This window comes from Saimiri boliviensis, chromosome 7, assembly GCF_048565385.1.
Source record: "Saimiri boliviensis isolate mSaiBol1 chromosome 7, mSaiBol1.pri, whole genome shotgun sequence".
Classification (NCBI taxonomy): domain Eukaryota; kingdom Metazoa; phylum Chordata; class Mammalia; order Primates; family Cebidae; genus Saimiri; species Saimiri boliviensis.
Window position 1 is genome coordinate 1428923 of NC_133455.1, and position 25257 is coordinate 1454179.

Genomic DNA, 25257 nt, shown 5'->3' on the forward strand with positions numbered 1-25257 from the left:
CTGAGTAGCTGGGATTCCAAGCGTGCACAACCGTGCCTGGCTAATTTTTGTACCTTTTGGTAGAGATGGGGTTTCACCATCTTGGCCAGCCTGGTCTTGAACTCCTGATCTCAAGTGATCCGCCTGCCTCGGCCTCCCAAAGTGCTGGGATTACAGGTGTGAGCCACCGTGCCCGGCCTCATCCTGGATTCTCACCAGGTGCATCAGGATAGCCTGGTTGCCAGAGCAGACACCCAGCCAAAGCAGCTCTTGTCCAGGACAGGAAGCGTCTGGGCTCAGGACCGGGGCGTCCCAGCATGTGCTGACACAAGGCAGGTCTGGACTGCGACACACAGCAACAGCATCAGAGCACGTTTCTGTTCCTCCATCTGTGCGGGGCAGAGACGGCCCAGGGCAGCTCCTGGGAATCCTTCCCCCTCGGCAGGCCCAGCCAGAGACACACTCTCAAGCCACTGTCCCAAAGCCACCTCTCTCTGGATTCGGGCGTCAGGAACTGATCATGGGCCCAGGGGCAGGGAAGTGAGCTGCAGGCCTGGGCTGGAAGATTCTCTACAGGAAACTGGAGGTGCTGAAGTCAGAGGGGAGGGTGGATGGCAGGCAGAGCTGGGTCAAGGGCTCAGAAGAGGCGCTGCAGCCATGTGCCCACCGCACCACAGGGCTCGTACTGCGTCTGAGACTTGCAGCAGGCCACTGAGGGGCTGTGGCTCAGTGCTGGTGGAGGCTCCACCGCGGGGCCTGTGGGCAGTGAAGGGAGACGGCTTGTTTAGGGAGCTTGGGCCGCAGTGGCTTGGGGTGTGCAGACGTGAGAAGGGGCCTTACAGGCAGGCCCCAGTTCTCCCCAGAAAGGTCCGGTGGCAGCCGGTGAACTGAAGACTCTTGCTTAGACATCGGGAATGTGGCCTTCCTCAAAGCAGCTGGGTGGCACCATGGCTGCTGTGTTCCCTTCAAACCTGGCGCCCCCACCCCCCGATTCGGGCATCCGAAAGTGGCTGGGATCTGAGCCCTGTGAGAAGCTGCTCTTCCCCCATCAGCTTTGCAACGTTGAAAAATCATGGCTGGGCACATGGGGCTCACATCTGTAATCCCAGCACTTGGGGATTGCTCGAGCTCAGGAGTTTGAGACCAGCCCGGGCAACATGGTGAAACCCATGCTTCTACTAAAAATACAAAAAATAGCCGGGCATGGTGGTGTGTGCCTGTGGTCCCAGCTAGTCCGGAGGCTGAGGTGAAAGGATCACTTAAGGACAGGAATTCCAGTGAGACAGAGTGAGACCCTGCCTCAAAAAAAAAAAAAAAAAAAAAAAAAAAAAGAAAGAAAAAGAAAAATCACCTATGACCATGTGCGGAGGAGGGTGTGGGGGGTGGGCACTCGGGCTGCTGGGCCTACTGGTGCACCCCTCAGGAGGGCCGCCAGGCAGCAGCTGTGACATTCCAGCAGTGCGTGTTCCGCGGTCGGCGTCCCCGGGGTCTGCCCGTGTTCCGTGGCTGGCATTCTTGGGGTCTGCCCGTGTTCTCGTGGTCTGCCCGTGTTCCGTGGCTGGCATCCCCGGGGTCTGCCCATGTTCTGTGGCTGGCATTCTCAGGGTCTGCCCGTGTTCCGTGGCTGGCATCCCCGGGGTCTGCCCATGTTCTGTGGCTGGCATTCTCAGGGTCTGCCCGTGTTCCGTGGCTGGCATCCCCGGGGTCTGCCCATGTTCTGTGGCTGGCATTCTCAGGGTCTGCCCGTGTTCCGTGGCTGGCATTCTCAGGGTCTGCCCGTGTTCTCATGGTCTGCCTGTGTTCCACGGCCGGCGTCCTCGGTGTCTGCTCATGTTCCGTGGCCAGCGTCCCCAGGGTCTCCTCATGTTCTGTGGCCGGCATTTTTGGGGTCTGCCCTTGTTCTGTGGCTGGCATCCCCATGGTCTGCCCGTGTTCTGTGGCTGGCATTCTTGGGGTCTGCCCCTAGAGCAACACTCCCGTCGTTGCACAGAAAGGCTAATATGTGTGGTGTTGCAGCGTGATTTGTAATACTGAAGAGTTCAGAACCTGTCCACGTGCCCACCCATGCCAGACTGGCTGACTCAGGGCTATGTGTCCTGCTGGCTGTGGGCAAGGGCGTGGGTGGGGGCTGGAGTCCTACCTGCACCTGCCTATGGGTCCACAGCCCCACAGTGGGGCCACTGCCCGTGAGGAATCAGGCACCTTTCCAAGACCCACCAAACTGCAGCATAAGCTGGTGGCTGCCCTGGGCTGATCACACCGGGACATGTCCCAAAGACAGAACTCTGCCGTGAAGCCAGGAAGAAGGGATGTGATCCAAGTGTCTCAGGAGGGCCACTCAGACATATTGTTGGTTTTTGAGACCGAATTTTGCTCTGTCACCCAGGCTGGAGTGCAGTGGTGTGATCTCGGCTCACTGCAGACTCCGCCTCCTGGGTTCAAGTGATTCTCCTGCCTCAGCCTCACGAGTAGCTGGGATTACGGGTGCCTGTCACCATGCCCAGCTAATTTTTGTATTTTTAGTAGAGACGGGGTTTCACCACTTTGGCCAGGCTGGTCTCAAATGCCATGCCTGCCCTCGGGTTATCCACCCACCTCTGTCTCCCAAAGTGCTGGGATTACAGGCATGAACCACCGTGCCCGGCCTCAGACATATTGTTGAGCAAATAAAACAATGTATGAGAAACAAGAAGAAAGCAGAAAAGACCCAAAATAACATATACTGTATTTATGTTTACCATGGGCACACACATATGTTGCATCACATCTTCTGAGCCCCTGGATCCAGCCTCACCTGCTATCCGTATCCCTTATCCCGAGATTTCCTTTAGAAAAGCCACCTTTGTCCCTCTCAGCCCAGGATTCAGTGACGCTGCCCCATCCTGCAGCTTTAAACCCAGGCTGCGCCCATCAGCTTGTTTCTAGCCCCTGGCTGGAGACTCAGGTGGCATCATCTGTGGACCATGAAGACAGGCAAATGGCGGTTGGGCACTATTGCTGGGGCTCTGTGGGACACAGATTTGGGGCTCCTAGCTGTGACATGAAGGTTCTATGAAAGCCAGAGGTGCCGAGCCCTGGGATGTAGCCATCTGGCTACAGAGACTCTGATAGGCAGCCCCCAGGTGGCCCTGCCACGGTTGCTCCTGTGGGGACCCAGGACCCTCAAGTCAAGCGTAAGGAGGGGGTGCTGTGCCCCGATGTATCGCTCGTGTGCCCTGATGTACGACTCAAGGCTCTTTGGGTGTAAGTGACAGAAAGCCCCACATGGAGAGCCTACGCGCAAAGCGCCGTGTTGGGCTTCTGTCACCTGTTTCAGAGGTGGGCCCTCCCTGGACCTCGTGCCACCCCGGCCTTCGTGGTCCCTCCTCAGCCCAGCACCTCTTGGTGCTGGCTCCGTTTCCTCACGCGCCGGTACCTGGCTTCCCTGCTGCCACGAACACCACCAGTGGAAGTCCTCAGCCCCTTGCTGTTGACTTTTAAATGTTAATTAATTAATTAATTTTTGAGATGAGTCTTGCTCTGTTGCCCACGTTGGAGTGGAGTGGTGTGAACTCAGCTCACTGCAGTCTCCGCCTCCCGGGTTCAAGTGATTCTCCTGCCTCAGCCTCCCGAGTACCTGGGATTATAGGTGCCCTCCACCATGTCTGGCTAACTTTTGCGTTTTTAGTAGAAACAGGGTTTCGCCATGTTGGCCAGGGTAGTCTCGAACTCCTGACCTCAAGTGATCTGGCTGCCTCAGCCTCCCAAAGTGCTGGGATTACAGGCGTGAGACACCGTGCCCAGCCCAATTCTCTGTGCATTCCCCTGCTGCAGGCACCTGGGCTGCTGTCATGCCTTCACCTTGGTGGTGAACGTGCTGCACCCCTTCCTGGCCGTGCCCCCTCCTTCCTGGCCGTGCCCCCTCCTTCCTGGCCGTGCCCCCCCCTTCCTGGCCGTGCCCCCCCTTCCTGGCCGTGCCCCCCCCTTCCTGGCCGTGCCCCCTCCTTCCTGGCTGTTCACCCTCCTTCCTGGTAAACGACGCTCTTCCCTTTCCCAGCCCCTCTTCGCAGCATTTCTGCCCTTATGAGTCTGTACTCCCACTGCTGCAAAGAACTACCTGAGACCAGGTAATTTATAACGAAAAGACTCACAGTTCCACAGGCTGTGCAGGAGCATGGCTGGGAGACCTCGGGAAAGTTTCAAGGGGAAAGGCGAAGGCGGGGCGGGAATCGCTCACGTGGCCAGAGCAGGCACGTGAGAGCGAAGAGGAAGGGCGACACTTTCACACAACCAGAGCTCGCGAGAACCCACCATCGCGAGGCCAGCAGTCCCCTCCCACCAGGCCCCTCCTCCAACACATGGCGCTTACATTTCAGCCTGAGATTTGGGCGGGGACGCAATCCCAACCACATCAAACCTATGCCCTGCGGCCCCGCCCGGGTGGGTTCTGGGCCCCTGCTCTCGGTGTCCCCCCAGCTGCTCTCCATCACGAGGGCTGTGGTCACTAGCTTCTCCTTGCTGGCTGAGAGCGGCCTGAGTTTGTCCCCTCCAGCGCAGGTGCCCAGGCAGCCCAGGCGCCCTGGACATACATTCTGGGGTGAGCCACAGGCCACACACACCGGAGTCCGCCCTGGGCCACCCCTCTGCACGCTCTCCACCCAGAAGCCTGGGCGTCATTACTTCCTTATTTATTTATTTCAGCACAGCTGAGAATGGCTTTATCCCAGAAGCGCTCATTCTGAACGATACTGAGAAAACAAAATTAATCTCTTCCTCTTGACTTTATTAAAGTTAACAAATATTGCCTTTGTCAGTTTTCAGATTCCCTAGTTTCAGCTATTTGTTGCAGAGGAAAAAAATCTACTGCCACTTCCTATGGCATTTGGGGAAATTAGCCTAGAAGCCCCGTCCTGGGAAACCCTGGGGCAGAGGGACCATGGGAGGTGGTGCCCACAGGGGCTCTGCAGGTGGCGCTGGCTGCCTGTCACCCACCTGTGTGCACCTGAGGTTGGGTCCTGAGGCCGCCCCGCAGCCGGCGTGCCTTCCCACTGGACCCATGGGCTGTGGTGTGCGGGCAGGCTGGGGGCAGGCGCCCCTGCACCAGAGGCAGGCAGGGCACGGGTGTTCCTCATTGACAGCTTGCTGCTTTTTTCTTTTATTTCGAGATAGAGTCTCACCATCGCCCAGGCTGGAGTGCAGTGGCGCCATCGCGGCTCACTGCAACCTTGGCCTCCCAGGTTCAAGTGATTCTCCTGCTTCAGCCTCCTGAGTAGCTGAGACTACAGGCACCCACCACCACGCCCAGTTCATTTTTGTATTTTTTAGTGGAGATGGGGTTTTGCCATGTTGTCCAGGCTGGTCTTGAACTCCCGACCTCAATCTGCCCACCTCAGCCTCCCAAAGTGCTGGGATTACAGGCATGAGCCATTTTGCCTGGCCTAGTTTTGCTTTCTTCTTTTCTTTTTGAGACACAGTCTCACTCTGTCGTCCAGGCTTGAGTGCAATGATGCCATCTTGGCTCACTGCAACCTCTGCCACCTGGGTTCAAGCGATTCCCCTGCCTCAGCCTCCCAAGTAGCTGGGACTACAAGAGCGTGCCACCACACCTGGATAATATTTGTATTTTTAGTAGAGATGGGGTTTCACTATGTTGGCCAGGCTGGTCTTGAACTCCTGACTGGGTGATCTGCCCGCCTCGGCCTCCCAAAGTGCTGGGGTTACAGGCATGAGCCACCGTGCCTGGCCCTGGGTTCCTTGTACTGGAGAATGGAATTAAAGCCTCCAAACCCAAATATCGAACAGAAAGAGGCTCTCTACAGGAAAGTGACATTTATCTGGGAGGGAATACGTGTGCCATAGTAAACTAGTGTATATTCAGGGAAGTAAAGGAAGAAAAAGGATGTTAAAGGGAATGAGGATGACACGGTTGTTTTGAAGTGAGCATCCTTGGCTACAGGGATGAATGACCAGGTGATGCCAGTCCCGGGCTGGGCAGATTTCCCAGCAGAAGGGTTTCTGTGCCAGGCTGTGGCTTTTGCAGCTTTCCTGATAGTTCCTATCGGGCACACAAGGCTGAGGACCCTCCTTCATCATCTTCTCGGCTCTGTCAAGTGTTTTTTTTACACTAAGAACTCTATTTTGATTCTGACAACTTTCCTATTTCCCCCCTTTAAAAATATTTTTAAATTTAATAAAATAAAGATGGAGTCTCCCCATGTTGCCCAGGCTGGTCTCACACTCCTGGGCTCAAGGGATCCTCCTGCTTGGCCTCCCAACATGTTGGGATTGCAGGTGTGAGTCACTGCGCCTGGCCGATTTCTTTCTTTCTTTCTTTCTTTCGTTTTTGAGACAGGGCACTCTGTTGTCCAGCCTGGACTGCAGTGGCGTTAATCATGCAGGCTCCGCCTCCCAGGCGCTAGCAACCCTCCCCACTCTGTCTCGCAGGAGCTAGGACTCCAGGTGTGCACCGCCACACCCGGCTAATTTTTAAGGTTTTCTTTTTGCAGCGGCAGGGGTCTCACTGTGCTGCCCAGGCTGGTTGTGAACTCCTAGCCTCAAAAGATCCTCCTGCCTCAGCCTCCCAAAGCGCTGAGAACACAGGTGTGAGACACTGCGCTTGGCCTTATTTCCCCTGTGATCAGGATCTTTCTCAGGCAACCAGCTGTGGTAGCTCACGCCTGTAATCCCAACAATTTGGGAAACTGAGGCAGGCAGATCATTTGAGGTCAGGAATTCAAGACCAGCCTGGCCAACATGGTGAAACCCCATCTCTACTAAAAACACAAAAATGAGCCAGGATTGGTGGCACATGCCTGTGGTCCCAGCTACTTGGGAGGCAGAAGCAGAATTGCTTGAACCTGGGAGGCAGAGGCTGCAGTGAGCTGAGATTGTGCCCATGACACTCCAGCCTGGGTGACGAAGTGAGACTGTCTCCAAAAAAACAAGAAAAGAAACTTCGGGGCTAGCAAACAAACCAACAAAAGGCCAGGCGCGGTGGCTCACGCCTGTAACCCCAGCCCTTAGGGAGGCTGAGGCGGGCGGATCACCTGAGGTCAGGAGTTCAAGACCAGCCTGGCCAAAATGGTGAAGCCCTGTCTTTACTAAAAATACAAAAATTAGCTGGGCCTGGTGGTGGCAGGCACTTGTAATCCCAGCTACTCAGGAAGCTGAGGCAGAAGAATCACTTGAACCTGGGAGGTGGAGGTTGCAGTGAGCCGAGATTGCACCACTGCACTCCAGCCTGGGCGACAGAGTGAGACTCCGCTCCACAAAAAGTCTTTCTGAGGCATCACTGATCAGTCTTCCTGTACTTAAGTTTTTCTTTTGTTTTTGAGACAGTCTTGCTCTGTCACCCAGGCTGGGGTGCAGTGGTGCAATACGGGTTCACTGCAACCACCACCTCCTGGGTTCAAGCGATTCTCCTGCCTCAGCCTCCTGAGTAGCTGGGACTATAGGCATGCGCCACCATACCCAGCTAACTTTTTGATTTATTTAATTTTTTTTTTTTTAAGATGGGGTTTCACCATGATGGCCAGGCCGGTCTTGAACACCTGACCTCAGGTGATCCACCCACCTCGGCCTCCCAAAGTGCTGGGATTACAGGCGTAAGCCACCCTGCCTGGCCAAAAAGATTTTTTTTCAAGACAGAGTCTCACTCTGATGCCAGGTTGGAATGCAGTGGCATGATCTTGGCTCACTGCAACCGCCGCCTCCTGGGTTCAAGCGATCCTCCTGCCTCAGCCTCCCTAGTAGCTGGGACTACTGGCACGCGCCACCGTGCCCAGCTAATTTTTGTATTTTTAGTAGAGATGGGGTTTCACCATGTTGGCCAGGATGGTCTTGATCTCTTGACCTCATGATCCACTCGCCTTGGCATCCCAAAGTGCTGGGATTACAGGCGTGAGCGACCGCCCAACTTTTTGTATTTTTAGTAGAGATGGGGTTTCACCATGTTGGCCAGGCTGGTCTCAAACTCCTGACCACAAGTGATCCACCTGCCTTGGCCTCTGAAAGTGCTGGGATTATAGGGGTGAGCCATCGCGCCCAGCAGGAAATCAGGTTTTAAGGGACTTGCCTGTGAGTCAGTGTGATGACTGGGCTGTGCCAACGCCGCAGATCGCTGTAAATGAAGGTGTGGGGTCCCGGGTCTCTGCGGCTCATGTGGGCCATCAGACCGATAAGCTGCACCTATCAGTACGATGTTAACATCAGTACATTTACATAAATAAAACTTTGAAAAGATTTACTACAGCAGCTAAAAGTCTGACTAATGACATTAGATTTTAAGTTTTATCCAACTTTGAAACATTTATTTTATTATTATTATTATTTTTGAGACTGAGTCTCGCTCTGCTGCCCAGGCTGGAGTGCAGTGGCGTGATCTCCACTCACTGCAACCTCCACCCGGATTCAAGCAGTTCTTATGCCTCAGCCTCCCAAGTAGGTGGGATTAAAGGTCTCAGCCTCAGCTTCCCAAAGTGCTGGGATTACAGGTGTGAGCCGCCACGCCCAGCCATGGAACAGTTATATTCATAACATAAGTGTAGCTGAAAGAACGTCTAATATCATTTATTATTTGATAATGTCTTTTACCGAATTTATTAAATAAGCGTCATCATTTAATGCCCCTACAAAACGAGAGGGAGAATTTTTTAAGGCTCTTCTGGGGCCCAGCTAGACAATCCCAAAGTTAAGCCAAGGTCAGGAAAACTTGATTTAGCATTTTGATCTTGGGGAGCCTGCGCAGACGCCAAAAGGCCTGAACAACTGAAGGAAACACGATGGTAGGTCACTGTGAAGTAACAGTCGTTGATTTCACTGCAGTGATAAGCAGAGACTTCAAAAGCAAGACAGAGCCAGAGTCACCAGCGCTGGCCACGGCGGCCCAGACACTAAAGCCGGAGTGACGCGGAGGAGCTAGCAGGGCCCTCGGGCAAAGGTGACACGCAGATTTGCGAAGCGTTCCATATTTTAAAAAATACAATTATAAATATTAAAAAATTGTTTTTTGGCCAAGTGTGGTGCCTCATGCCTGTAATCCCAGCACTTTGGGAGGCCGAGGCTGAGACCTTTAATCCCACCTACTTGGGAGGCTGAGGCATAAGAACTGCTTGAAGTCAGGAGCTTGAGACCAGCCTGGGCAACACGGCGAAACCCCATCTCTACCAAAAACACCAAAAAAAATTAGCTGGGTGTGGTGGCGGGTGCCTGTAATCCCAGCTATGTGGGAGGCTGAGGCAGGAGAATCACTTGAACCCGGGAGGTGGAGGGTGCGGTGAGCCAAGATCGCACCACTGCACTCCAGCCTGGGCTACCGAGCCAGACCTTGTCTCAAAAAAAATTTTTTTTTTTTAAAAAGGTGACATGGATGCAACCTTTTATTTATTTTTGTTCACTTTTTTTGAGACAGGGTCTCACTGTTGTTGCCCAGGCTAAATGCAGTGCCGCGATCTCAGCTCACTGCAGCCTCCGCCTCTTGGGCTCAGGTGAACCCCCACCTCAGCCTCCCCGGTGGCTGTGTACCACCATGCCTGGCAAATGTTCTGTAGAGATGGTGTTTCACTACGTTGCCATGGCTGGTCTCAAACTCCCGGGCTCAAGCAATCCTCCTGCCTCAGCCTCACAGAGTGCTGGGTTTATAGGTGTGAGCCATTACACCCACCCGTTTTTCTTTCTTTCTTTTTTTTTTTTTCTGAGACGGAGTTTCAATCTTTGTTGCCCAGGCTGGAGTGCAGTGGCGTGATCTCAGCTCACTGCAACCTCTGCCTCCTGGGTTCAAGTGATTCTCCTGTCTTAGCCTCTCCAGTAGCTGGGATTACAGGCATGTGCCACCATGCCTGGGTGATTTTTGTATTTTTAGTAGAAACGGGGTTTCACCATGTTGGCCAGGCTGGTCTCGAACCCCTGACCTTGTGGAGTTCAGCCTCCCAAAGTGCTGTGATTACAGGCGGGAGCCACCATGCCTGGTCCTGTCTTTCTTATAATAATTAAAAAAAAAATTGGCTGGAATGCCATAAGCAGTGAGTTTTATCTCAACTCCATTAGAAAAGTCAGCAGGTCCAAAATAGGCAGAAAAAAAAAAATGGAGAGCTTAGAAGCTGTACGCGTTAGCTCTATAGCTGAAGGTTCTTTTTTTTTAAAGACACTGTTTGAATAATGATAAATTGTCTTAATTTTTCTTAATGTAAAATTTGTTCATCAGTTAAAAGAAAGTGCATGAGAATGGGCTATGACACGTCACGGTGGAGTCCCAGGAAACTTGGCGTGTCTTAATACATAGGAATCCTGTTCAGTTTCTTATTAATGTCTTGAGAGCAAAGTAGATTCTGTAAATCCTGTCAGAGGATGTCGGAAGTCTGACCAGGGTTTTAGACGGTGTTGACTTCTAGACGGTGGTGACTGGCCCAGCAGCTTTGACGAAGTTTTCCTTTGCATCTTTTAGGACATGTTTTCCTAATTATGAATTCAACGTGGAACCCAGTGGTTTTTAATTAGCCTCCCTGTGCCCAGAGTTTAGAATGTTTATTTTTGTTCTCGGAATATTTTCAGAAACAAAGAGGGGAACGTGGCCAAAGCATGCATGTAACCAAACTGCAAGCCGCATTCGTGGAACATTTTGACCCAGCACGTAGATCAAATAAAATATTCAGCGAGGAGCAGAGACCAGCAGTGAGTTCACCTGACCTGGCTCTGGACGCGGCTCTTTCTTTTTTGACCCTAGGAGGGATGTAAGGACCTTTATGAAGGCAACCTTGTAATCAAACCAAATGCCGAATAAAGTTGAGAGCTTCTGCCAAAAAAGAGGGAGGCTTGGCCTGAGCGCCGATTCGGCGGGGTGGAAAAGCCCAGGGCAGAGTGAAGAGCTCAGGCGAGAACTGCACGTGGCTCTGAGAGCCGCTGCTCCCTTCCAACCCGATCGCGTCTCAGTCCCACTTCTGACACCATTTATTTCAACTGAAATATCAGGGACAGGCTCTGTTATTTTAGACGGAGTTTCACTCTTGTTGCCCAGGCTGGAGTGCGAAGGCCTGATCTCAGCTCACTGCCACCCCCGCCTCCCAGGTTTAAGCGAGTCTCCTGCCTCAGCCTCCGAGTTGCTGAGATTACAGGCACGTGCCACCATGCCTGGCTAATTTTGTATTTTTAGTAGAGATGGGTTTCTCCATGTTGGTCAGGCTGGATTTGAACTCCCAACCTAAGGTGGTCCACCCACCTCGACCTCCTAAAGTGCTGGGATTACAGGCGTGAGCCACCGTACCCAGCTAGGGAGAGGCTCTTTAAAAGGAACTGGTATTTATTTGGGAATAGGGAATTGCAGTGGGAATACATGTAACAGTGAACTATGTGTGTTACTGGGGGTGGGGGTGGGGGTCGAGGAAGACAAAGGTTTCACACAACGAATGATTGTTGAGATAATTACATCTGGCTGCAGGGATCAGTAACAGGCAGTGCCGTTCAGGTTAGACAGGCAGCTGCTGGGCAGGTGTTTCCACAGAAGTGGTTCTGTGTGGGGCTCCAGGGGCCTTTGGGCAGGTTGTGTTTTCTGCACTTCGATGTTTTCACTTGTTCTTTTCCTGTTTTCAAGAGTCCATCTCCGTCCATTTCTCAGTCTGTTCTGACAGTTTTCGTTTTCAGGCATTTGTGCACAGGAGCTGCTCTCTTCATGGCCTCCCCCAGCCCTGCTCGTCAGAGCGTTTGTTTTATTTTGATTTTTAAAACAGATGTGATTCTGCCAACTTTCACAAAATCAAGACCTGGGCACTAGGTGCGTTTGCTGCTCCTTGGCCTCACCCGTCAGCTGAAAGAAACGTGTGTGCACTCACCCGGTGCATACACACAACTGCAGATAGCTTTTCTGTCCATGAGGCGTTTTATCTGTGAATGTCTGTGTTACATCCCTAGAAAAGGAACCCCAGACTCTCCCTCCTGTTGTTTCCGTCTTGCTGCTTCCTGGCCCATGATGCCTGCTGAGGCTGTCGCTACAGTGACCCCGAACTGGCGGATGGAAGCAGATGATTCTGCCATTTTTCTGGATCTTTGTTGCACGTCGAATCTGGGGCTGATCACCCCACATGCATTGAGCCTGCCTGTGGGATTCACAACAACTTCCCTGGCTCTGTGATGACCCATGGTTTCAAATTCGCCAACGTAAGCACGCTTCATTGTCACGCTGAGAAACCGGACGATGACTTTGGAGCATGGCCTGAGAAGCACCCGGCATTTGCCTCTCTTTCCGGCACTGTCCGTGCTCCTGAGCGCGTCAGCCAGGACACTCGTGCGCACCAGTGTGGTGGCGTGGAAAGATGGCGGGAAGAGGACCTGTAAGAATTTTTCTATGCAACCACCTGTAGCTATGTTCAGCCACACGTGAGTTCACTCTGACGTCTCCAACCCTAGTCCGCCACCACAGGGACCACAAGAACCTGTCCTCTGGCTAATCCGTCACCCGGGAGTCGCTCTGTCCCTCTCTCCTGCTCTCTGGCTTCCTATCGAGCCCCAGGAAGCAGCCTCCTCAGTCCCTTGGGCCCCCCACTTCTCTGTGCATTCTTGCCCCATGCCCCGTCTGCTGTGGACTGGACTCGGGCCTCTGCTTTCAGCCTCCCCACCCTACTGTCCCCAAAGCACACTGAGAGCTCTCTGGGGCAAACGCAGGCCTCAGGCGGAGCCTCTTTTGTGCCTTCTTCCCAGGATATTGCTTGGGGAAGGGACATGCTCGGGACCCAGCTGATAGCTGAATGGAGCCGGGCGGTGCAGGGCTGGCACCCAGAGGGCATTTCATCTGCTTGCATGCCAAGCTCCCTCGGGGCACCAGGCTCTGCTTTCCCGGGAGCTGAGGCCGCACTCTGAAGAAAGCAGGGCACGCCAGGCGCGGTGGCTCAAGCCTGTAATCCCAGCACTTTGGGAGGCTGAGGCGGGTGGATCACGAGGTCAAGAGATCGAGACCATCCTTGTCAACATGGTGAAACCCCATCTCTACTAAAAATACAAAAAATTAGCTGGGCATGGTGGCGCATGCCTGTAATCCCAGCTACTCAGGAGGCTGAGGCAGGAGAATTGCCTGAACCCAGGAGGCGGAGGTTGCGGTGAGCCGAGATCGCGCCATTGCACTCCAGCCTGGGTAACAAGAGCGAAACTCCGTCACAAAAAAAAAAAAAAAAAAAAAAAAAAGAAAGCAGGGCCCACCTGGCAGCAGCTGGTGGATGTGGGCTCCTGCAAGCTCGTTTCTGCCTTTGCATAATATATTTGGTTGTTTTTTTTTTTTTGACACAGAGTCTTGCTCTGTCACCCAGGCTGGAGTGCAGTGGCACGGTCTCAGCTCACTACAACCTCTGCCCCTGGGTTCAAGTAATTCTCTTGCCTCAGCCTCCTGAGTAGCCGGGACTACAGGTGCGTGCCACCGCGCCCGGCTAATTTTTGTATTTTCAGTAGAGCTAGGATTTCACCATGTTGGCCAGGCTGGTCTTGAACTCCTGACCTCAGGGGATCCACCAAATTTTCAAGAGCTGGCAGGACCTGCTGTAGTAAAAAAGAAACGTGGGTTATTTCCAGGCTGGTAAGGGCACCAGATAGCCTTGTTTCCATGGCAGTCTGGCAACCCTCAGCACCGTGTGTGCAAGGAGAAGGCACAGACGTGGCTCGGGTGTGCAGAGTTTGAGATCTGAATGAACAATCGTCTCAAGGGCTTTCTCAAAGTCTCCGTTTCAACATTTGACTTTCGTGTTTCCCTGAGCTGCCGCAGCTGAATCGTTAATGAACTTGTAATTGAAGCAACTTTTCACAGGGTGGAAAGCCGCATTCCACCCCCTGCCTGGGTTCTCGGTCCGGGCTGCAGGTGCACAGGCCTGGCCCTGGTGTTGGTGGAGTGGGCGGACTGCTGGCCCCGTGCAGCTTCTTATGGGAACGGCTTGTTGGCCCCGCTAGGTACAGAGGGTGCTGGCTGCTTTCAGCCAGGGTCGGGAGGCCGCGTGGCGCTCTGTGAAGGCCCGATCCCCTGCAATTTGGATTCTGAACGGAGTTGAAAAAAGGTGGAGGCAGCCTGGGACTCGTGCTCCAGGGCGCTGGGCAGCACTCCTGCTCTGGGACCTTCCGGAGCGGCCGGGGTCGAGCCCTCCCTGGGCTCTGAGGAACCGCCCGCTGCCTGGTGATGATTTCGGGGTTAGGTCAGGAGAGTTGGCTTCTGCTGCTCACCGGAAAGGAGTCTAACACAGCGCTGAAATCTCCAGCCAAGATGGCGCAGTGGCGAGGGTCTGCCCGAATAACGCAGGAGCCAAAGCCACTGGGAGCGCCGTTCTCCAGACAGCTCCCCGCTGCTGAGGACACCCGGGGGAGGCGGCAGCTCAGGGCGGGTCATCCCCGCCTTCCTCACGCTCCACCCCTGGAGCCTCTTGTTTCCAGGCCCCAGGGAGGGTTCTATCCGGCTGAGTAAGGTTTCTACAGCTCCGACTGGAAACAGCTCAAAGATCTAATACAATGTTTTTTTTTAGATAGGATCTCACTCTGTCACCCAGGCTGGAGTGCGGTGGCGCAATGTCAGCTCACTGCGACCTCCACCTCCCGGGTTCAAGTGATTGTCCTGCCTCAGTCTCCTGAGTAGCTGGGATTACAGGTGCCTGCCACCATGCCCAGCTAATTTTTTGTATTTTTAGGAGAGACTGGGTTTCACCATGTTGGCCAGGCTGGTCTTGAACTCCTGATACCAAGTAGTCCACCTGCCTCGGTCTCTCAAAGTGCTGGGATTAGAGGTATGAGCCACTGTGACTAACCAGGTTTTACATTTTTAATTTTGAAACAAATTTGTTCAAAAAATTGTGGAAGAAGAATCTTTTGTGACACATAAAACTATGAAATTCAGATGTCAGGGTTCACACAAAGTTTTACCGGAACGCAGCCACACCCACTCATTCACATATGGTCTGGCCGCTTTTCTGCAGCAGCGGAGTTGAATAACGAACCCGACACTCTGCACATCCGGAGCTGAGGTTTGCTTACGCTGAAGACGCCTGTGCGGGTTTGAGAAATGACTTAGGCACTAAGGTTTTACAGTAGTGTTATTTGTAACAAACAGTAAGATCAGAAACAAGCCAGATATGCCCCAGAAGAGGACTGCCTCATCAGCAACGTGTCATTTATAACATGGAATATTACACAGCTGTGAAAAGAATGAACTTCCCCAGCACAGAGGAGCCCAGGGAGACAGGACTAGAGGCACCGTGGGACCCTGGGTGGGACCCTGGGACAACAGAGGACATTATGGAACCAAAGGGGACGGACGTCCAATAGTGATAATGTAGCAGTATGGGTTCACTGATTACGGTGAATGTATCATCCTAACTTAAGGTGTGGCTGGGTGCGGTGGCTCACACCTGCTATCCTAGCACTGTGGGAGGCTGAGGCAGGCGGATCACAAGGTCAGAAGTTTGAGACCAGCCTGGCCAACACAGTGAAACCCCATCTCTACTAAAACATAAAAATTAGCTAGTCCTAGCTACGAGGGAGGCTGAGGCAGGAGAATTGCTTGAACCCGGGAGGCGGAGGTTGCAGTGAGCTGAAGATTGTGCCACTGCACTCCAGCCTGGCACCTGGTGACAGAGCAAGACCCTGTCAGAAAAAAAAAAAGGTGCTGATATAGCGGAAACTGGCGCCAGCGTATGAGAGCTGTGTGCTATCTTCACAGTTTTTCTGTAAACCTAAAACTGTTCTTTAAAAAGTTTATTCTCTGGGAGGCCGAGGCAGGCAGATCACTTTGGGTCAGGAGTCGGAACCCCGTCTCTACAAAAACATAAAAATTGCCGGGTGCGGTGGTGCGAGCCTGTAGTCCCAGCTACTTGGGAGGCTACAGGGAATCGCTTGAACCCAGGAGGCAGAGGTTGCAGCGAGCCCAGGCTGAACCACTGCACTCCAGCCTGGGTGACAGAGCAAGACTGTCTCAAGAAAAAAAAAAGAAAAAAATGCAAAAGAAGACGAAGCCAGTACGGAGCAGAAGTGACGAACTTTCCGTGTATAAAGATGTGTACTGGGGCTGGAAGGGACAGCATATTTGCATATTTGCTTGTATTTATACAAAGGAACTTGGGAGGATTCACAAGAAATTCCTATGTAGCCATGTGAGCGAATCACTTAGTCAAGACAGATAAAACCCCAGATGTCGGTGAAAAGTGCTGAGGTTGGCCCCCAGGTGGAAGTTTCCAGCGGCCTCAGTGACTCGTCCCACTTGCTGGCACGCCTGGCCCTGCCAATGTCCCGTCTCCAGTCCCTTTCCTGCACAGTCGCCAGTACCCGTCTGGCTCCGGGAACCTGGCGGGGTGGCCCAGCCCTCTCAGCTTGTATTAGGGCTCAGACAGCTGAAGGGTCCAGACACGCGTCACACCCAGGGACACACGGGGCGGTGACCAAGCCATGCACCAGGAGACATCAGAGCAAATGGCTTCTGACGAAAGCCAGCCTCACTCAACATGGATGGAGGAGATTTTCTTTGGAGAGCAATTTTATTAGCACAGTGTTAAGAACCTGAGAAATGGTCCCGTAAAACTACTGAAAATCTGTCACCAGGAGGGAAAGAATATTTCTGTTGTTGAGTCAGAGTCTTGCTCTATCTCCCAGGCTGGAGTGCAGTGGCGCGATCTCAGCTCACTGCAACCTTTGCCTCTTGGGTTCAAACGATTCTCCTGCTTCAGCCTCCCAAGTAGCCAGGATTACAGGCATGTGCCACCAAGCCTGGCTAATGTTTTTGTATTTTTAGTAGAGATGGGGTTTCTCCATGTTGGTCAGGCTGGTCTCCAACTCCTGACCTCAGGTGATCAGCCCACCGTAGCCTCCCGAATAGCTGGGATTACAGGTGTGCACCACCATGCCCAGCTAATTTTTGTTTTTGGTAGAGATGGGGTTTCGCTATGTTGCCTAGGCTGGTCTCGAACTCCTGGCCTCAAGTGATCTGCCCACCTCAACCTTCCAAAGTGCTGGGATTATAGGCGTGAGCCACTGTGCCTGGCCTGTGGTAAGGAATTACTACTGGGTCATACACGCAGTAATGTGTCTTATATACACCATGCAAAGTAAATTTTACAGGTTTTTTTTTTTTTTTGAGACAGGGTCTCGCTTTGTTGTCCAGACTGGAGTGCACTGGCTTGTTCAGGGCTCACTGCAGCCTTGACCTCCCGGGCTGAAGCTATCCTCCCACCTCAGCCACCTGAGTAGCTGGGACTACAGGCGCCATCATGGGCCTGGCTAATTTTTGTAGAGATGGAGTCTTGCTCTGTTGCCCAGGCTGGTCTGGCCTCAAGTGATCCTCCTGCCTTGGCTTCCCAAGACGCTGGGTTTGAATCACTGTGCCTGACCCAGTATTTTGTTTTTAAAGATGGGGTCTCCCTCTGTCACCCAAGCTGCAGTACAGTGGCATGATCATAGCTCACTGCAGCCTCGACCTGCTGGGCTGAAGCGATCCTCCCACCTCCGCCTCTCTACTAGCTGGGACCTCAAGTGCGTGCGCCAAGCCTGGCTCCAGAATTTAGAGTGCACGCATGCCATTGAGTTTGCTGGGGGCAGTCTGTGCGGAATGCGACATTACTGCATTCATTTCTGGGGACACTGGCCATCAAGAATGGCAGCTCTGGGGACTGGAGCGGTTGGAAGCCGGGTGGGCTCCAGGCAGCGAGGCCTGCTCCCCTCTACCAGGGAAGCGCCCCACCCCTTCCAGCACCACTGCACCAAGCACTGCTGTATGAGGACGTGGCTGGACCCTCGGCATTCCCTGTGTTCCAGGCGCTGGCCACGTCCGTGTCGCCCTTGCTGCTGCCAGCAGAAACATCCGCTTGACGGTGCACGGGTAAAACCACGGTCCTGCTGACGCCTGGTCCCACGGAACCATCTCCCTGCATCAAGAAGCCGATTTCCGGCCCCTGATCCCCGGCCCTTTACAGTGGAAATGACCCAACAGAACGGGGAGGGTGTGTGTAAACGTGGAGCTGCAGGTGCGGGGCAAAGCGAGGCCGCCTGTGTACACGCAGGGCCCGCCTCAGAACGGCACCCAGAAGCCACCACAGACGCCAACAGCCACACCTGAATGTGCCCGGTGGCGTCTAACCGCGGAAGCTAAGCAGGGCTGGGCCTGGTTAATACCTGGATGGAGAAGGACCGGGTGCTGGAGGCTTTTGGCCAAAAAAAACCCCCTAAAAACAAGTCAAAACAGAAATGATGCATTGGGACACACATTTACAAAATACTACCAGAAGGCCAAGTCCTTTCATATGTAGAGAGTGGTTATGACTGAAATGGAGCTCCAAAGCAATGAACAGGCACAACGTGATGAGCTCACAAAGCACCGTCAAGGCACTGGGAACAGAAACTGCGCCATCCACGCATCACTCCAGAAACGCAATCGACAGCAAGACCTTCCATCCTTTAGCAGGGAAAAGCATGTTTGCAGACACTGCACCAGGAGGACGCGGGCAGTATCCGCCCGAGGACGCTCGTGTCTGCCTGAGGACGGTCACACCTGCCTGAGGACGGTCACACCTGTCCGAGGATGGTCGCACCTGCCCAAGGACAGTCGCACCTGCCCAAGGATGCTCACATCTGCCTGTCACACCTGCCCAAGGACGGTCTCATCTGCCCAAGGATGGTCACACCTGCCCGAAGATGGGCACATCTGCCCATCACACCCGCCCAAGGATGGCCACACCCACCCGTCACACCTGCCTGAGGACAGTCACACCTGCCTGGACGGTCATATCTGCCTGAGGATGCTCACATCTGCCCATCACACCCGCCTGAGGACAGTCGCATCTGCCCGAGGACGCTCACACCTGCCCGAAGATGATCACACCTGCCTGAGGACGGTCACACCTGCCTGAGGACGGTCACACCTGCCCGAGGACGGTCACACCTGCCTGAGGATGCTCACATCTGCCCATCACACCCGCCTGAGGACGGTCGCACCTGCCCGAGGACGGTCACACCTGCCTGAGGACGCTCACACCTGCCTGAGGATGCTCACATCTGCCCGTCACATCTGCCCGTCACACCCGCCCGAGGATGGTCACACCAACCCGAGGACGGCTGCATCTGCCTGAGGACGCTCACACCTGCCTGAGGATGGTCACCACAGCATGGCCTGGGCAGCAAAGGCCACCTGTGACCCGGAGCAGCCACTGGGGAGCCCCGAGCTGAACCGCAGTGTGCGGCAGTGGGAGGAACCATGCGTATCAGGTACAGGTGGTGGTGGGCTGGAGGCTGGCTGTGCAGGGTGCAGGCCACACGGCTTTGCCCTCTGCCTCGTCCAGGGCCTGCGGCATTTCTGAGTGGCTGCAGGGCCTGTACCTCTCTGCGTGCCTGGCCCCACCCACCCGTCCCACCCACACTGGCCTTGGTGGGCAGGCAGTGTCTGGACTCCAAGTGCCGTAAGGAGGAGGAAATGTAATTCCATTTCTGGGTTTTGGTAAATTGGCAAACTGAAAATGGAGGAACTTGGCCTGGGCACAGCAGGGGTTTAAGTGAAGGTCAAAGAGCTTCCCTCCTGTGGGGACAGAAGCGTCACTGTGTGTCGTCCCAGCTACTCAGGAGGCCGAGGCAGGAGAACTGCCTGAGCCCAGGAGGCGGAGGTTGTGGTGAGCCGAGATCGCGCCATTGCACTCCAGCCTGGGTAACAGGAGCGAAACTCCGTCTCAAAAAAAAAAAAAAAAAAAAAAAAAGGAAGTGTCACTGTGATCTGCTGATGGTGCACAGGCGGCCAGTCCTTGTTTCTGGCATAAGGCCCTTGAGCCCCACCTCAAGCTGGCTGGACCCTCCCCGCAGTGGGGTCCAGGGCACCTGCGCGTCAGGAAAGGTTTGAGGAGGGAGCGGCCGGTGCTCGAGGTAACACGTGGAGCTCGGCGCGGTGACACCGGCCAGGCGGGGCCAGGCTGCTCCATGCTCCGTGCCACTGCTGCAGCCTGGGCGCCGGTGGGAATGCACCCGTGGGGAGCTGGCGGCCTAGGACGGGCGTGGTGACCTCGGGGTTGCTGTGGGAGGAGCGTGGGGGCAGAGGACGGGGAGACCCTGCCAGCCCCCACGACCACACACACGTATCACAGACAACAAACCGTCAAATGGACCCCGAAGCCGACGGAGGAGGGAAGAAAGAAGCCAGGCCAGGGTCTAGCTAGAAAAGGTGTTTTCCTCCCATTTTATTTCATAATACATTTTCACAGAAACATGATATATTTACAAATATACAGGTAAGAGACTGCTGGTCAGAAATCTTAAAACTGAAAATATCGTCAAAAATTAATTTACAAAACCCACCAAGGGTCCACGGAGGCAGCCAGGTGGATGGTGTGGCCAGCGTCCGCGTGAGCCTGCCCGGAAGCCCACGGCGCGTCCCGACTCCGCCTCCCCGGCCCTGTCTCAGGAGGCGCTGGTTTGCAGGTTTTTGGAAGCTGCAAGCATCGCTCTGACTTTGGCCATGAGATCCTGTGCGGGGCGAGACACAGAGGAGAACCATGGACTCGGCCAGAACCCGTGTGGTGAAGAAATTCATGAACGAGTTGGTGGTAAAGACCAAGGTCACTGTGTTTTTTTGAGATGGAGTCTTGCTCTTGTTGCCCAGGCTGGAGTGCAGTGGTGTGACCCTGGCTCACCGCAACCTCCGCCTTCCGGGTTCGAGCGATTCTCCTGCCTCAGCCTCCCAAGTAGCTGGGCCTACAGGCACGCGCCACCACGCCTGGCTAGTTTTGTATTTTTAGTAAAGATGGGGTTTCACTATGTTGGTCAGGCTGGTCTCGAACTCCCGACCTCAGGTGATCTGCCTGCCTCGGCCCCCCAACATGCTTGGAGTACAGGCGTGGGCCACCGCACCCGGCCGACAGTGCTTCTTGCACCTTGGGGTGACGGAGGAGCCTGGCCCAGGGCCTGTGGCATTTTGCCCGAGATCCCTGTCCCGTGCCGGTGTCAATGACAGGAGGGACAGGCAATGAAAATTAGCGGAGAGAAACAAGGCCCCCTGACGAAGGCTGGGAGCGGGAGAGGCCCATGCACTGACCTGAGTGATTTTGCTCTGCACGGAAGAGACGATGGCTGAAGAGATCTGGGCTTCTTTTTCCTGAGAGACTCCCCTAACGGAGAAGAGAGCAGAGCTCACAACCACGGGAAGACGCTGAGCCAGGCCAGCCAACGGCACGCCCGCCTCCGAACCCCCGCTCTAGAAGCGCGCGACGGGAGCGAGGCGCCTGTGTGCTGCACCAGCACCCCGCCCCACCCGTGCTCAGGCCTCCTGCACCGATGTGCGTTTTGCTATCACTCTAGCCTCAGAGACAGGGCCGCTGTCATGCGGGCTGATGTGCAGCAGTGCCGCCATGGCTCACTACAGCCTCCAGCTCCGGCTCAAGCCGTCCGCTCGCCTTAGCCGCTCGAGCAGCTGGGATTACGGATGCGTGCCACCTATTCTGTAGAGACAGGGTCCTGCCATATTGCCCAGCCTGGTCTCAAACTCCTGCCTTGGCTTCCCAAAGTGTGGGATTACGGGCGTGAGCCACGGCGCGCAGCCCGACACTGAAGGTACCACCTCTTAGAGACCCGGACCCACCTCGAAGGAGCCGAGGCCTCTGCCACATCAGTGGGACAGTCGTGCCATCACTCCCCGATTCACATTCACGGAGGCCATCGGTTTAAAGGGAGCAGCTGTTCTCAGACGCCACCCTCTCTGCTCCCTCGAGTGTGGGTGCCTGGGCAGTGGAGGGTGTCTGACTTGAAAGTCATTATCACCTAGCCTGGGACTGGGACGCCTGTGTCTGTGCTGCTGCCCAGGTGAGAGCCCCGGCCCCGGCCACTGCAGCGACCTGCTGACAGAGCTCTGGGTCTAGTGGTCACTGCAGAGCCCAGTGTGGTAGGTCCGTTCACTCCCTCATGACCACATTGGGGGTCTGCAGCTGGGGCCCGTCCCACCTGTGCTGGTGAGCATCAGGCTGACAGCTGGGCTGCCTCGGGCGGGACCGCACCACTCCTGGGCTCTGCAGGCGGGTGTCCCTAACACGGGACCCTGTCCTCTGAGCGCGGCTGGATTCTGAGAAGCCGTATCCGAGGCAACTTCCTTGCTAGAGCGGGTGGGGTTTGGCTTCATGGCTGGTGCCCCAGGACACAGGCAAGAACTCAGGGAGGAAGAGTCTGGCCCGCCACCTCTTGCCCGTTCCCAGAGAGCTGCGTGGGGTCTGGGGGTTACCTGGAGCGCTCCTGGCTGGAGCCCCGACTCTCCACAGGGGAGACGCTGGCCGAGTGGGCCGAGGGGGCTGCGGGCCGGGGAACCGCCTGCTTGCCGGGTGACGCCGACTGGGACCTGGCCTTGGACTTGGTCTGTGATCTCGAGCGCCTCTTCTTCTTCTTCTCGTGGGGACTTCTGCAAGGAGAGATGGGCCTTGGGTTTAGAGGCACAGGGCACACAGGGAGCAGCTCGGGTCTGAGCCAGTCTTTGGGTAAGAGGTGGTCAAGGCACAGCTCAGGGACGGAGCCCCTCCACACAGTCATTCCTCTGAAGGCGACCTGTTTCACTTAACTGAGAAGTGACGGATGCAGAAAATCAATCCAGGGGTTTAACAAAAGCCACCCAGGACACCGAAGACGCCTGGTCTCCTGGAAGCAGTTTCTCGCCCCAGGTTAGGACCTTAAGTAAAACACCTGTGGTATTTAAAATGCAACCAGCACTTTATTTGCGTTTAAAATACCTAAGAAACGTAACCACGGGCAGTTCACAGTGCTTTGCCACTTGTTACATCAATGAACATTTCCAAAAAGATACGGGAAATTATGAGGGCAGTAATACATCCAAGTTTAGCATTCCTTTTTCTAGAAAAGCCAGGGCCTCACTCTGCTGCCCAGGCTGGAGGGCAGTGGCGCATCACAGCTCACTGCAGCCTTCACCTTCTGGCCTCAAGCAACTGCTGCCTCAGCCTCCCAGACGACTAGTGCCGCATCTTCCTTTAAGAGATGGGGTCTCACTCTGTTGTCCGGGCTTCTTTCTGACCTGCCAGCTGCCTGCAGTTGCTAATGCCGCTCAGCCTCCGGGCAGTGGAGCCTGCTCTGTGGGTGGCAGCTCCGCTCTGATGTCCGTCCACTTGCCCCCCCGAGAGCCGGCATCACCAAACTGACCATCCCACACCAAAAATGCTCCCCAGACCCTCCGGTCTGCGCCTGCCCTCAGACCATCCTCCTCTCCTGCCTGGACGGGCAACCCTTTGGCTTCTGCCCTGTCTAGCTCCATTCCACACCCTAGCCACGTGGGCCTCTTGGCCACTCCCCTAAAAACACAAGCAAGGAGAGGAAAGGCAGACAGGCCTGAGCCCTCCTTGGGAGGCCCTGCAGGCCCTGAGGTGCCTCACCTGGCATCTCCTTTCAGAACTCATCTGTAACACACTGCAGCACGCGCTTCCAGCCCTGAGTACAGCTTTCTTGAGAGTCTCGCACGGGTCATTTGCATCATGTTTCTCTGGTCCGCTGTCTCCTTCCTTTCCTCCTTTAGCCTCACTATCCAGGTGGGCCTCAACTGCCCAGTGTGCCGGCCTGAAGGGGGAACTGTGGTTCCTGGCCGGTGTCTGACTCTCTCTCCTGGGGTTCTATCTGCACAGCTTGCAAGCGTCTGCCTGGCTTATGATTCTGCGTGCCACGAAGCCCCTTACCGGCCTGGCCTCCTCTGTCTTCCAGGAGACCCCCAGGGCCTGTGTACACGCCCACTTACCCCAAGCCCTGCCCCCCATCAGGGCCTCCCGACTTCATGCATTTCTTTTGTGCTCTCCCTGAGATCTGAAACGTCCCTGCTTAATGGCTGGGCTGTGCTCACAGTGTGGGGTGCAGACCCCATGGAGGGGCTGGGCGCTCTGCCCATCTCTAGGACCCCACCAGTGCCTGGCTCTGCAGAGCTTAGACAAAGCTGTGGGTGCCAGGGGCCATGGTATGCTCTGTAGTGACAGCCCTGATATGCACCGTGGGGCTGGGCATTTCCGTCCAGGTTTCCTTGTGCTGTTCTGGGCATGAGCAGACTGTGTTGGTGCCAATGAACTGACCTAAAGCAGCAGTGCCAGGCCTGGGGTGCTCTTGCCCAGCTCCACTTAAACAAGGAGGGACCTGCCAGAGGCGGTGCTCACTGGCAGCCCAAATCCAGCTGCTGGAGAAGCTGTCCCTGGTGAGCTGGGCCCTGGCAGGTGACCTGGCATCTTCTGGAAGCCTGCCTGATGTGCCAGTGAGGACAGTGTTACAAACGGAGGCACCGTTCTCACTGTTCAATACACAGATGCGGAGCCTGCACATGAGACTGATTTTCTGAAACTGCAAAATGTCTTGTGAAATTTTTGTCTATATGCTAGTATTTCAAAGGAAGCAGCAAATAAATAAAATGCACACCAGCATGTGACGTGTGTCCAAAATGACTTACTCCCCAAATTCAGCTGAGCTTAGGGGCTGCATAATGAATAAAAGGCAGCTACTAATCCTTAACTGTAAATCGGTTCAGTTCTGCTACAATCGGATCTAAGCCCTGCTGAAGAAATGGAGTAACTCATTCATTTTTTAAGGAACCGAGGTGCCGCCGTCCATCTGGTGCAACGCGGCCTTCCGTGCCTTTGCCGAGCGTGGCAAGTGCGCACACCCCGACCCCTGGCCCTATCCACGCAGGAGTGTCTCTTTATTCCAGAAATTTCCTTGATGCCATTCAAGTTCGTCTGTGCCCCTCCTCCACCCTCAGTGGGCCCCACTGCTGATTTCCAGTGCACCGCCTAAGCCCCATGTGAGCAAGCCCCACACTGTGTCTGTATTTGTTGGTTTGGCTTCCTGGTTTTTTTGGGACAGTTTCCCTGTTGTCCACGCTGGAGTGCAGGGGACAATCCCTGCTCACGGTGGCCTTGACCTCCCAGGGTCCAACAATCCTCTCGCCTCAGCCTCCTGAGTAGCTGGAACGACAGGCAGACACCCCCACATTCGGCTAATCTAAAAAAATTTTTTTTAGTCGAGATGGGGGGCTCTGGAAAAAAAAAAAAAAAAAAAAAGGCCAGGGAGTCTCAGGCTCAAGCAGTCTTCCTGCCCTGGCCTCCCGAAGTGCTGGATTCCAGGTCGAACCACCACGCCTGGCCTGTGGCAGGCTGCTGCTGCTCAGCAAAGCCTGTCGAGGCTCTTCCACGAAGCTGGTGACCCTGCTTGTTTCTCTGACCGACGAACAGTATCACACGACAGGCTGCTACCACCACGTGCCGACTCATTTCTCCTGTTACGAGGCATTTGATTGTTTTCATTTTCGGCAATCATGAATCAAAGCGTTTCTGGTCAAATGCTGACTTTACAGAGGAG

At 54.7% G+C, this 25257-nt stretch overlaps 1 protein-coding gene across 3 annotated transcripts in view; it reads right to left on the reverse strand.

Annotated features, from left to right (window-relative positions):
* Nucleotides 1-20087: 20087 nt before the first annotated feature.
* Nucleotides 20088-25257, reverse strand: part of SFSWAP (splicing factor SWAP) — an 88287-nt gene continuing 83117 nt past the window's right edge. For all 3 annotated transcript variants that reach the window (XM_074402010.1, XM_003937090.3, XM_010347619.3), the window contains 3 exons: nt 22148-22321; nt 20972-21044; nt 20088-20403 (listed from right to left, as the gene is read on the reverse strand). In XM_074402010.1, coding sequence (XP_074258111.1) covers nt 20338-20403; nt 20972-21044; nt 22148-22321 — 313 coding nt within the window. In that variant the 3' untranslated portion in view covers nt 20088-20337. The remainder of the gene's footprint in view (nt 20404-20971; nt 21045-22147; nt 22322-25257) is intronic.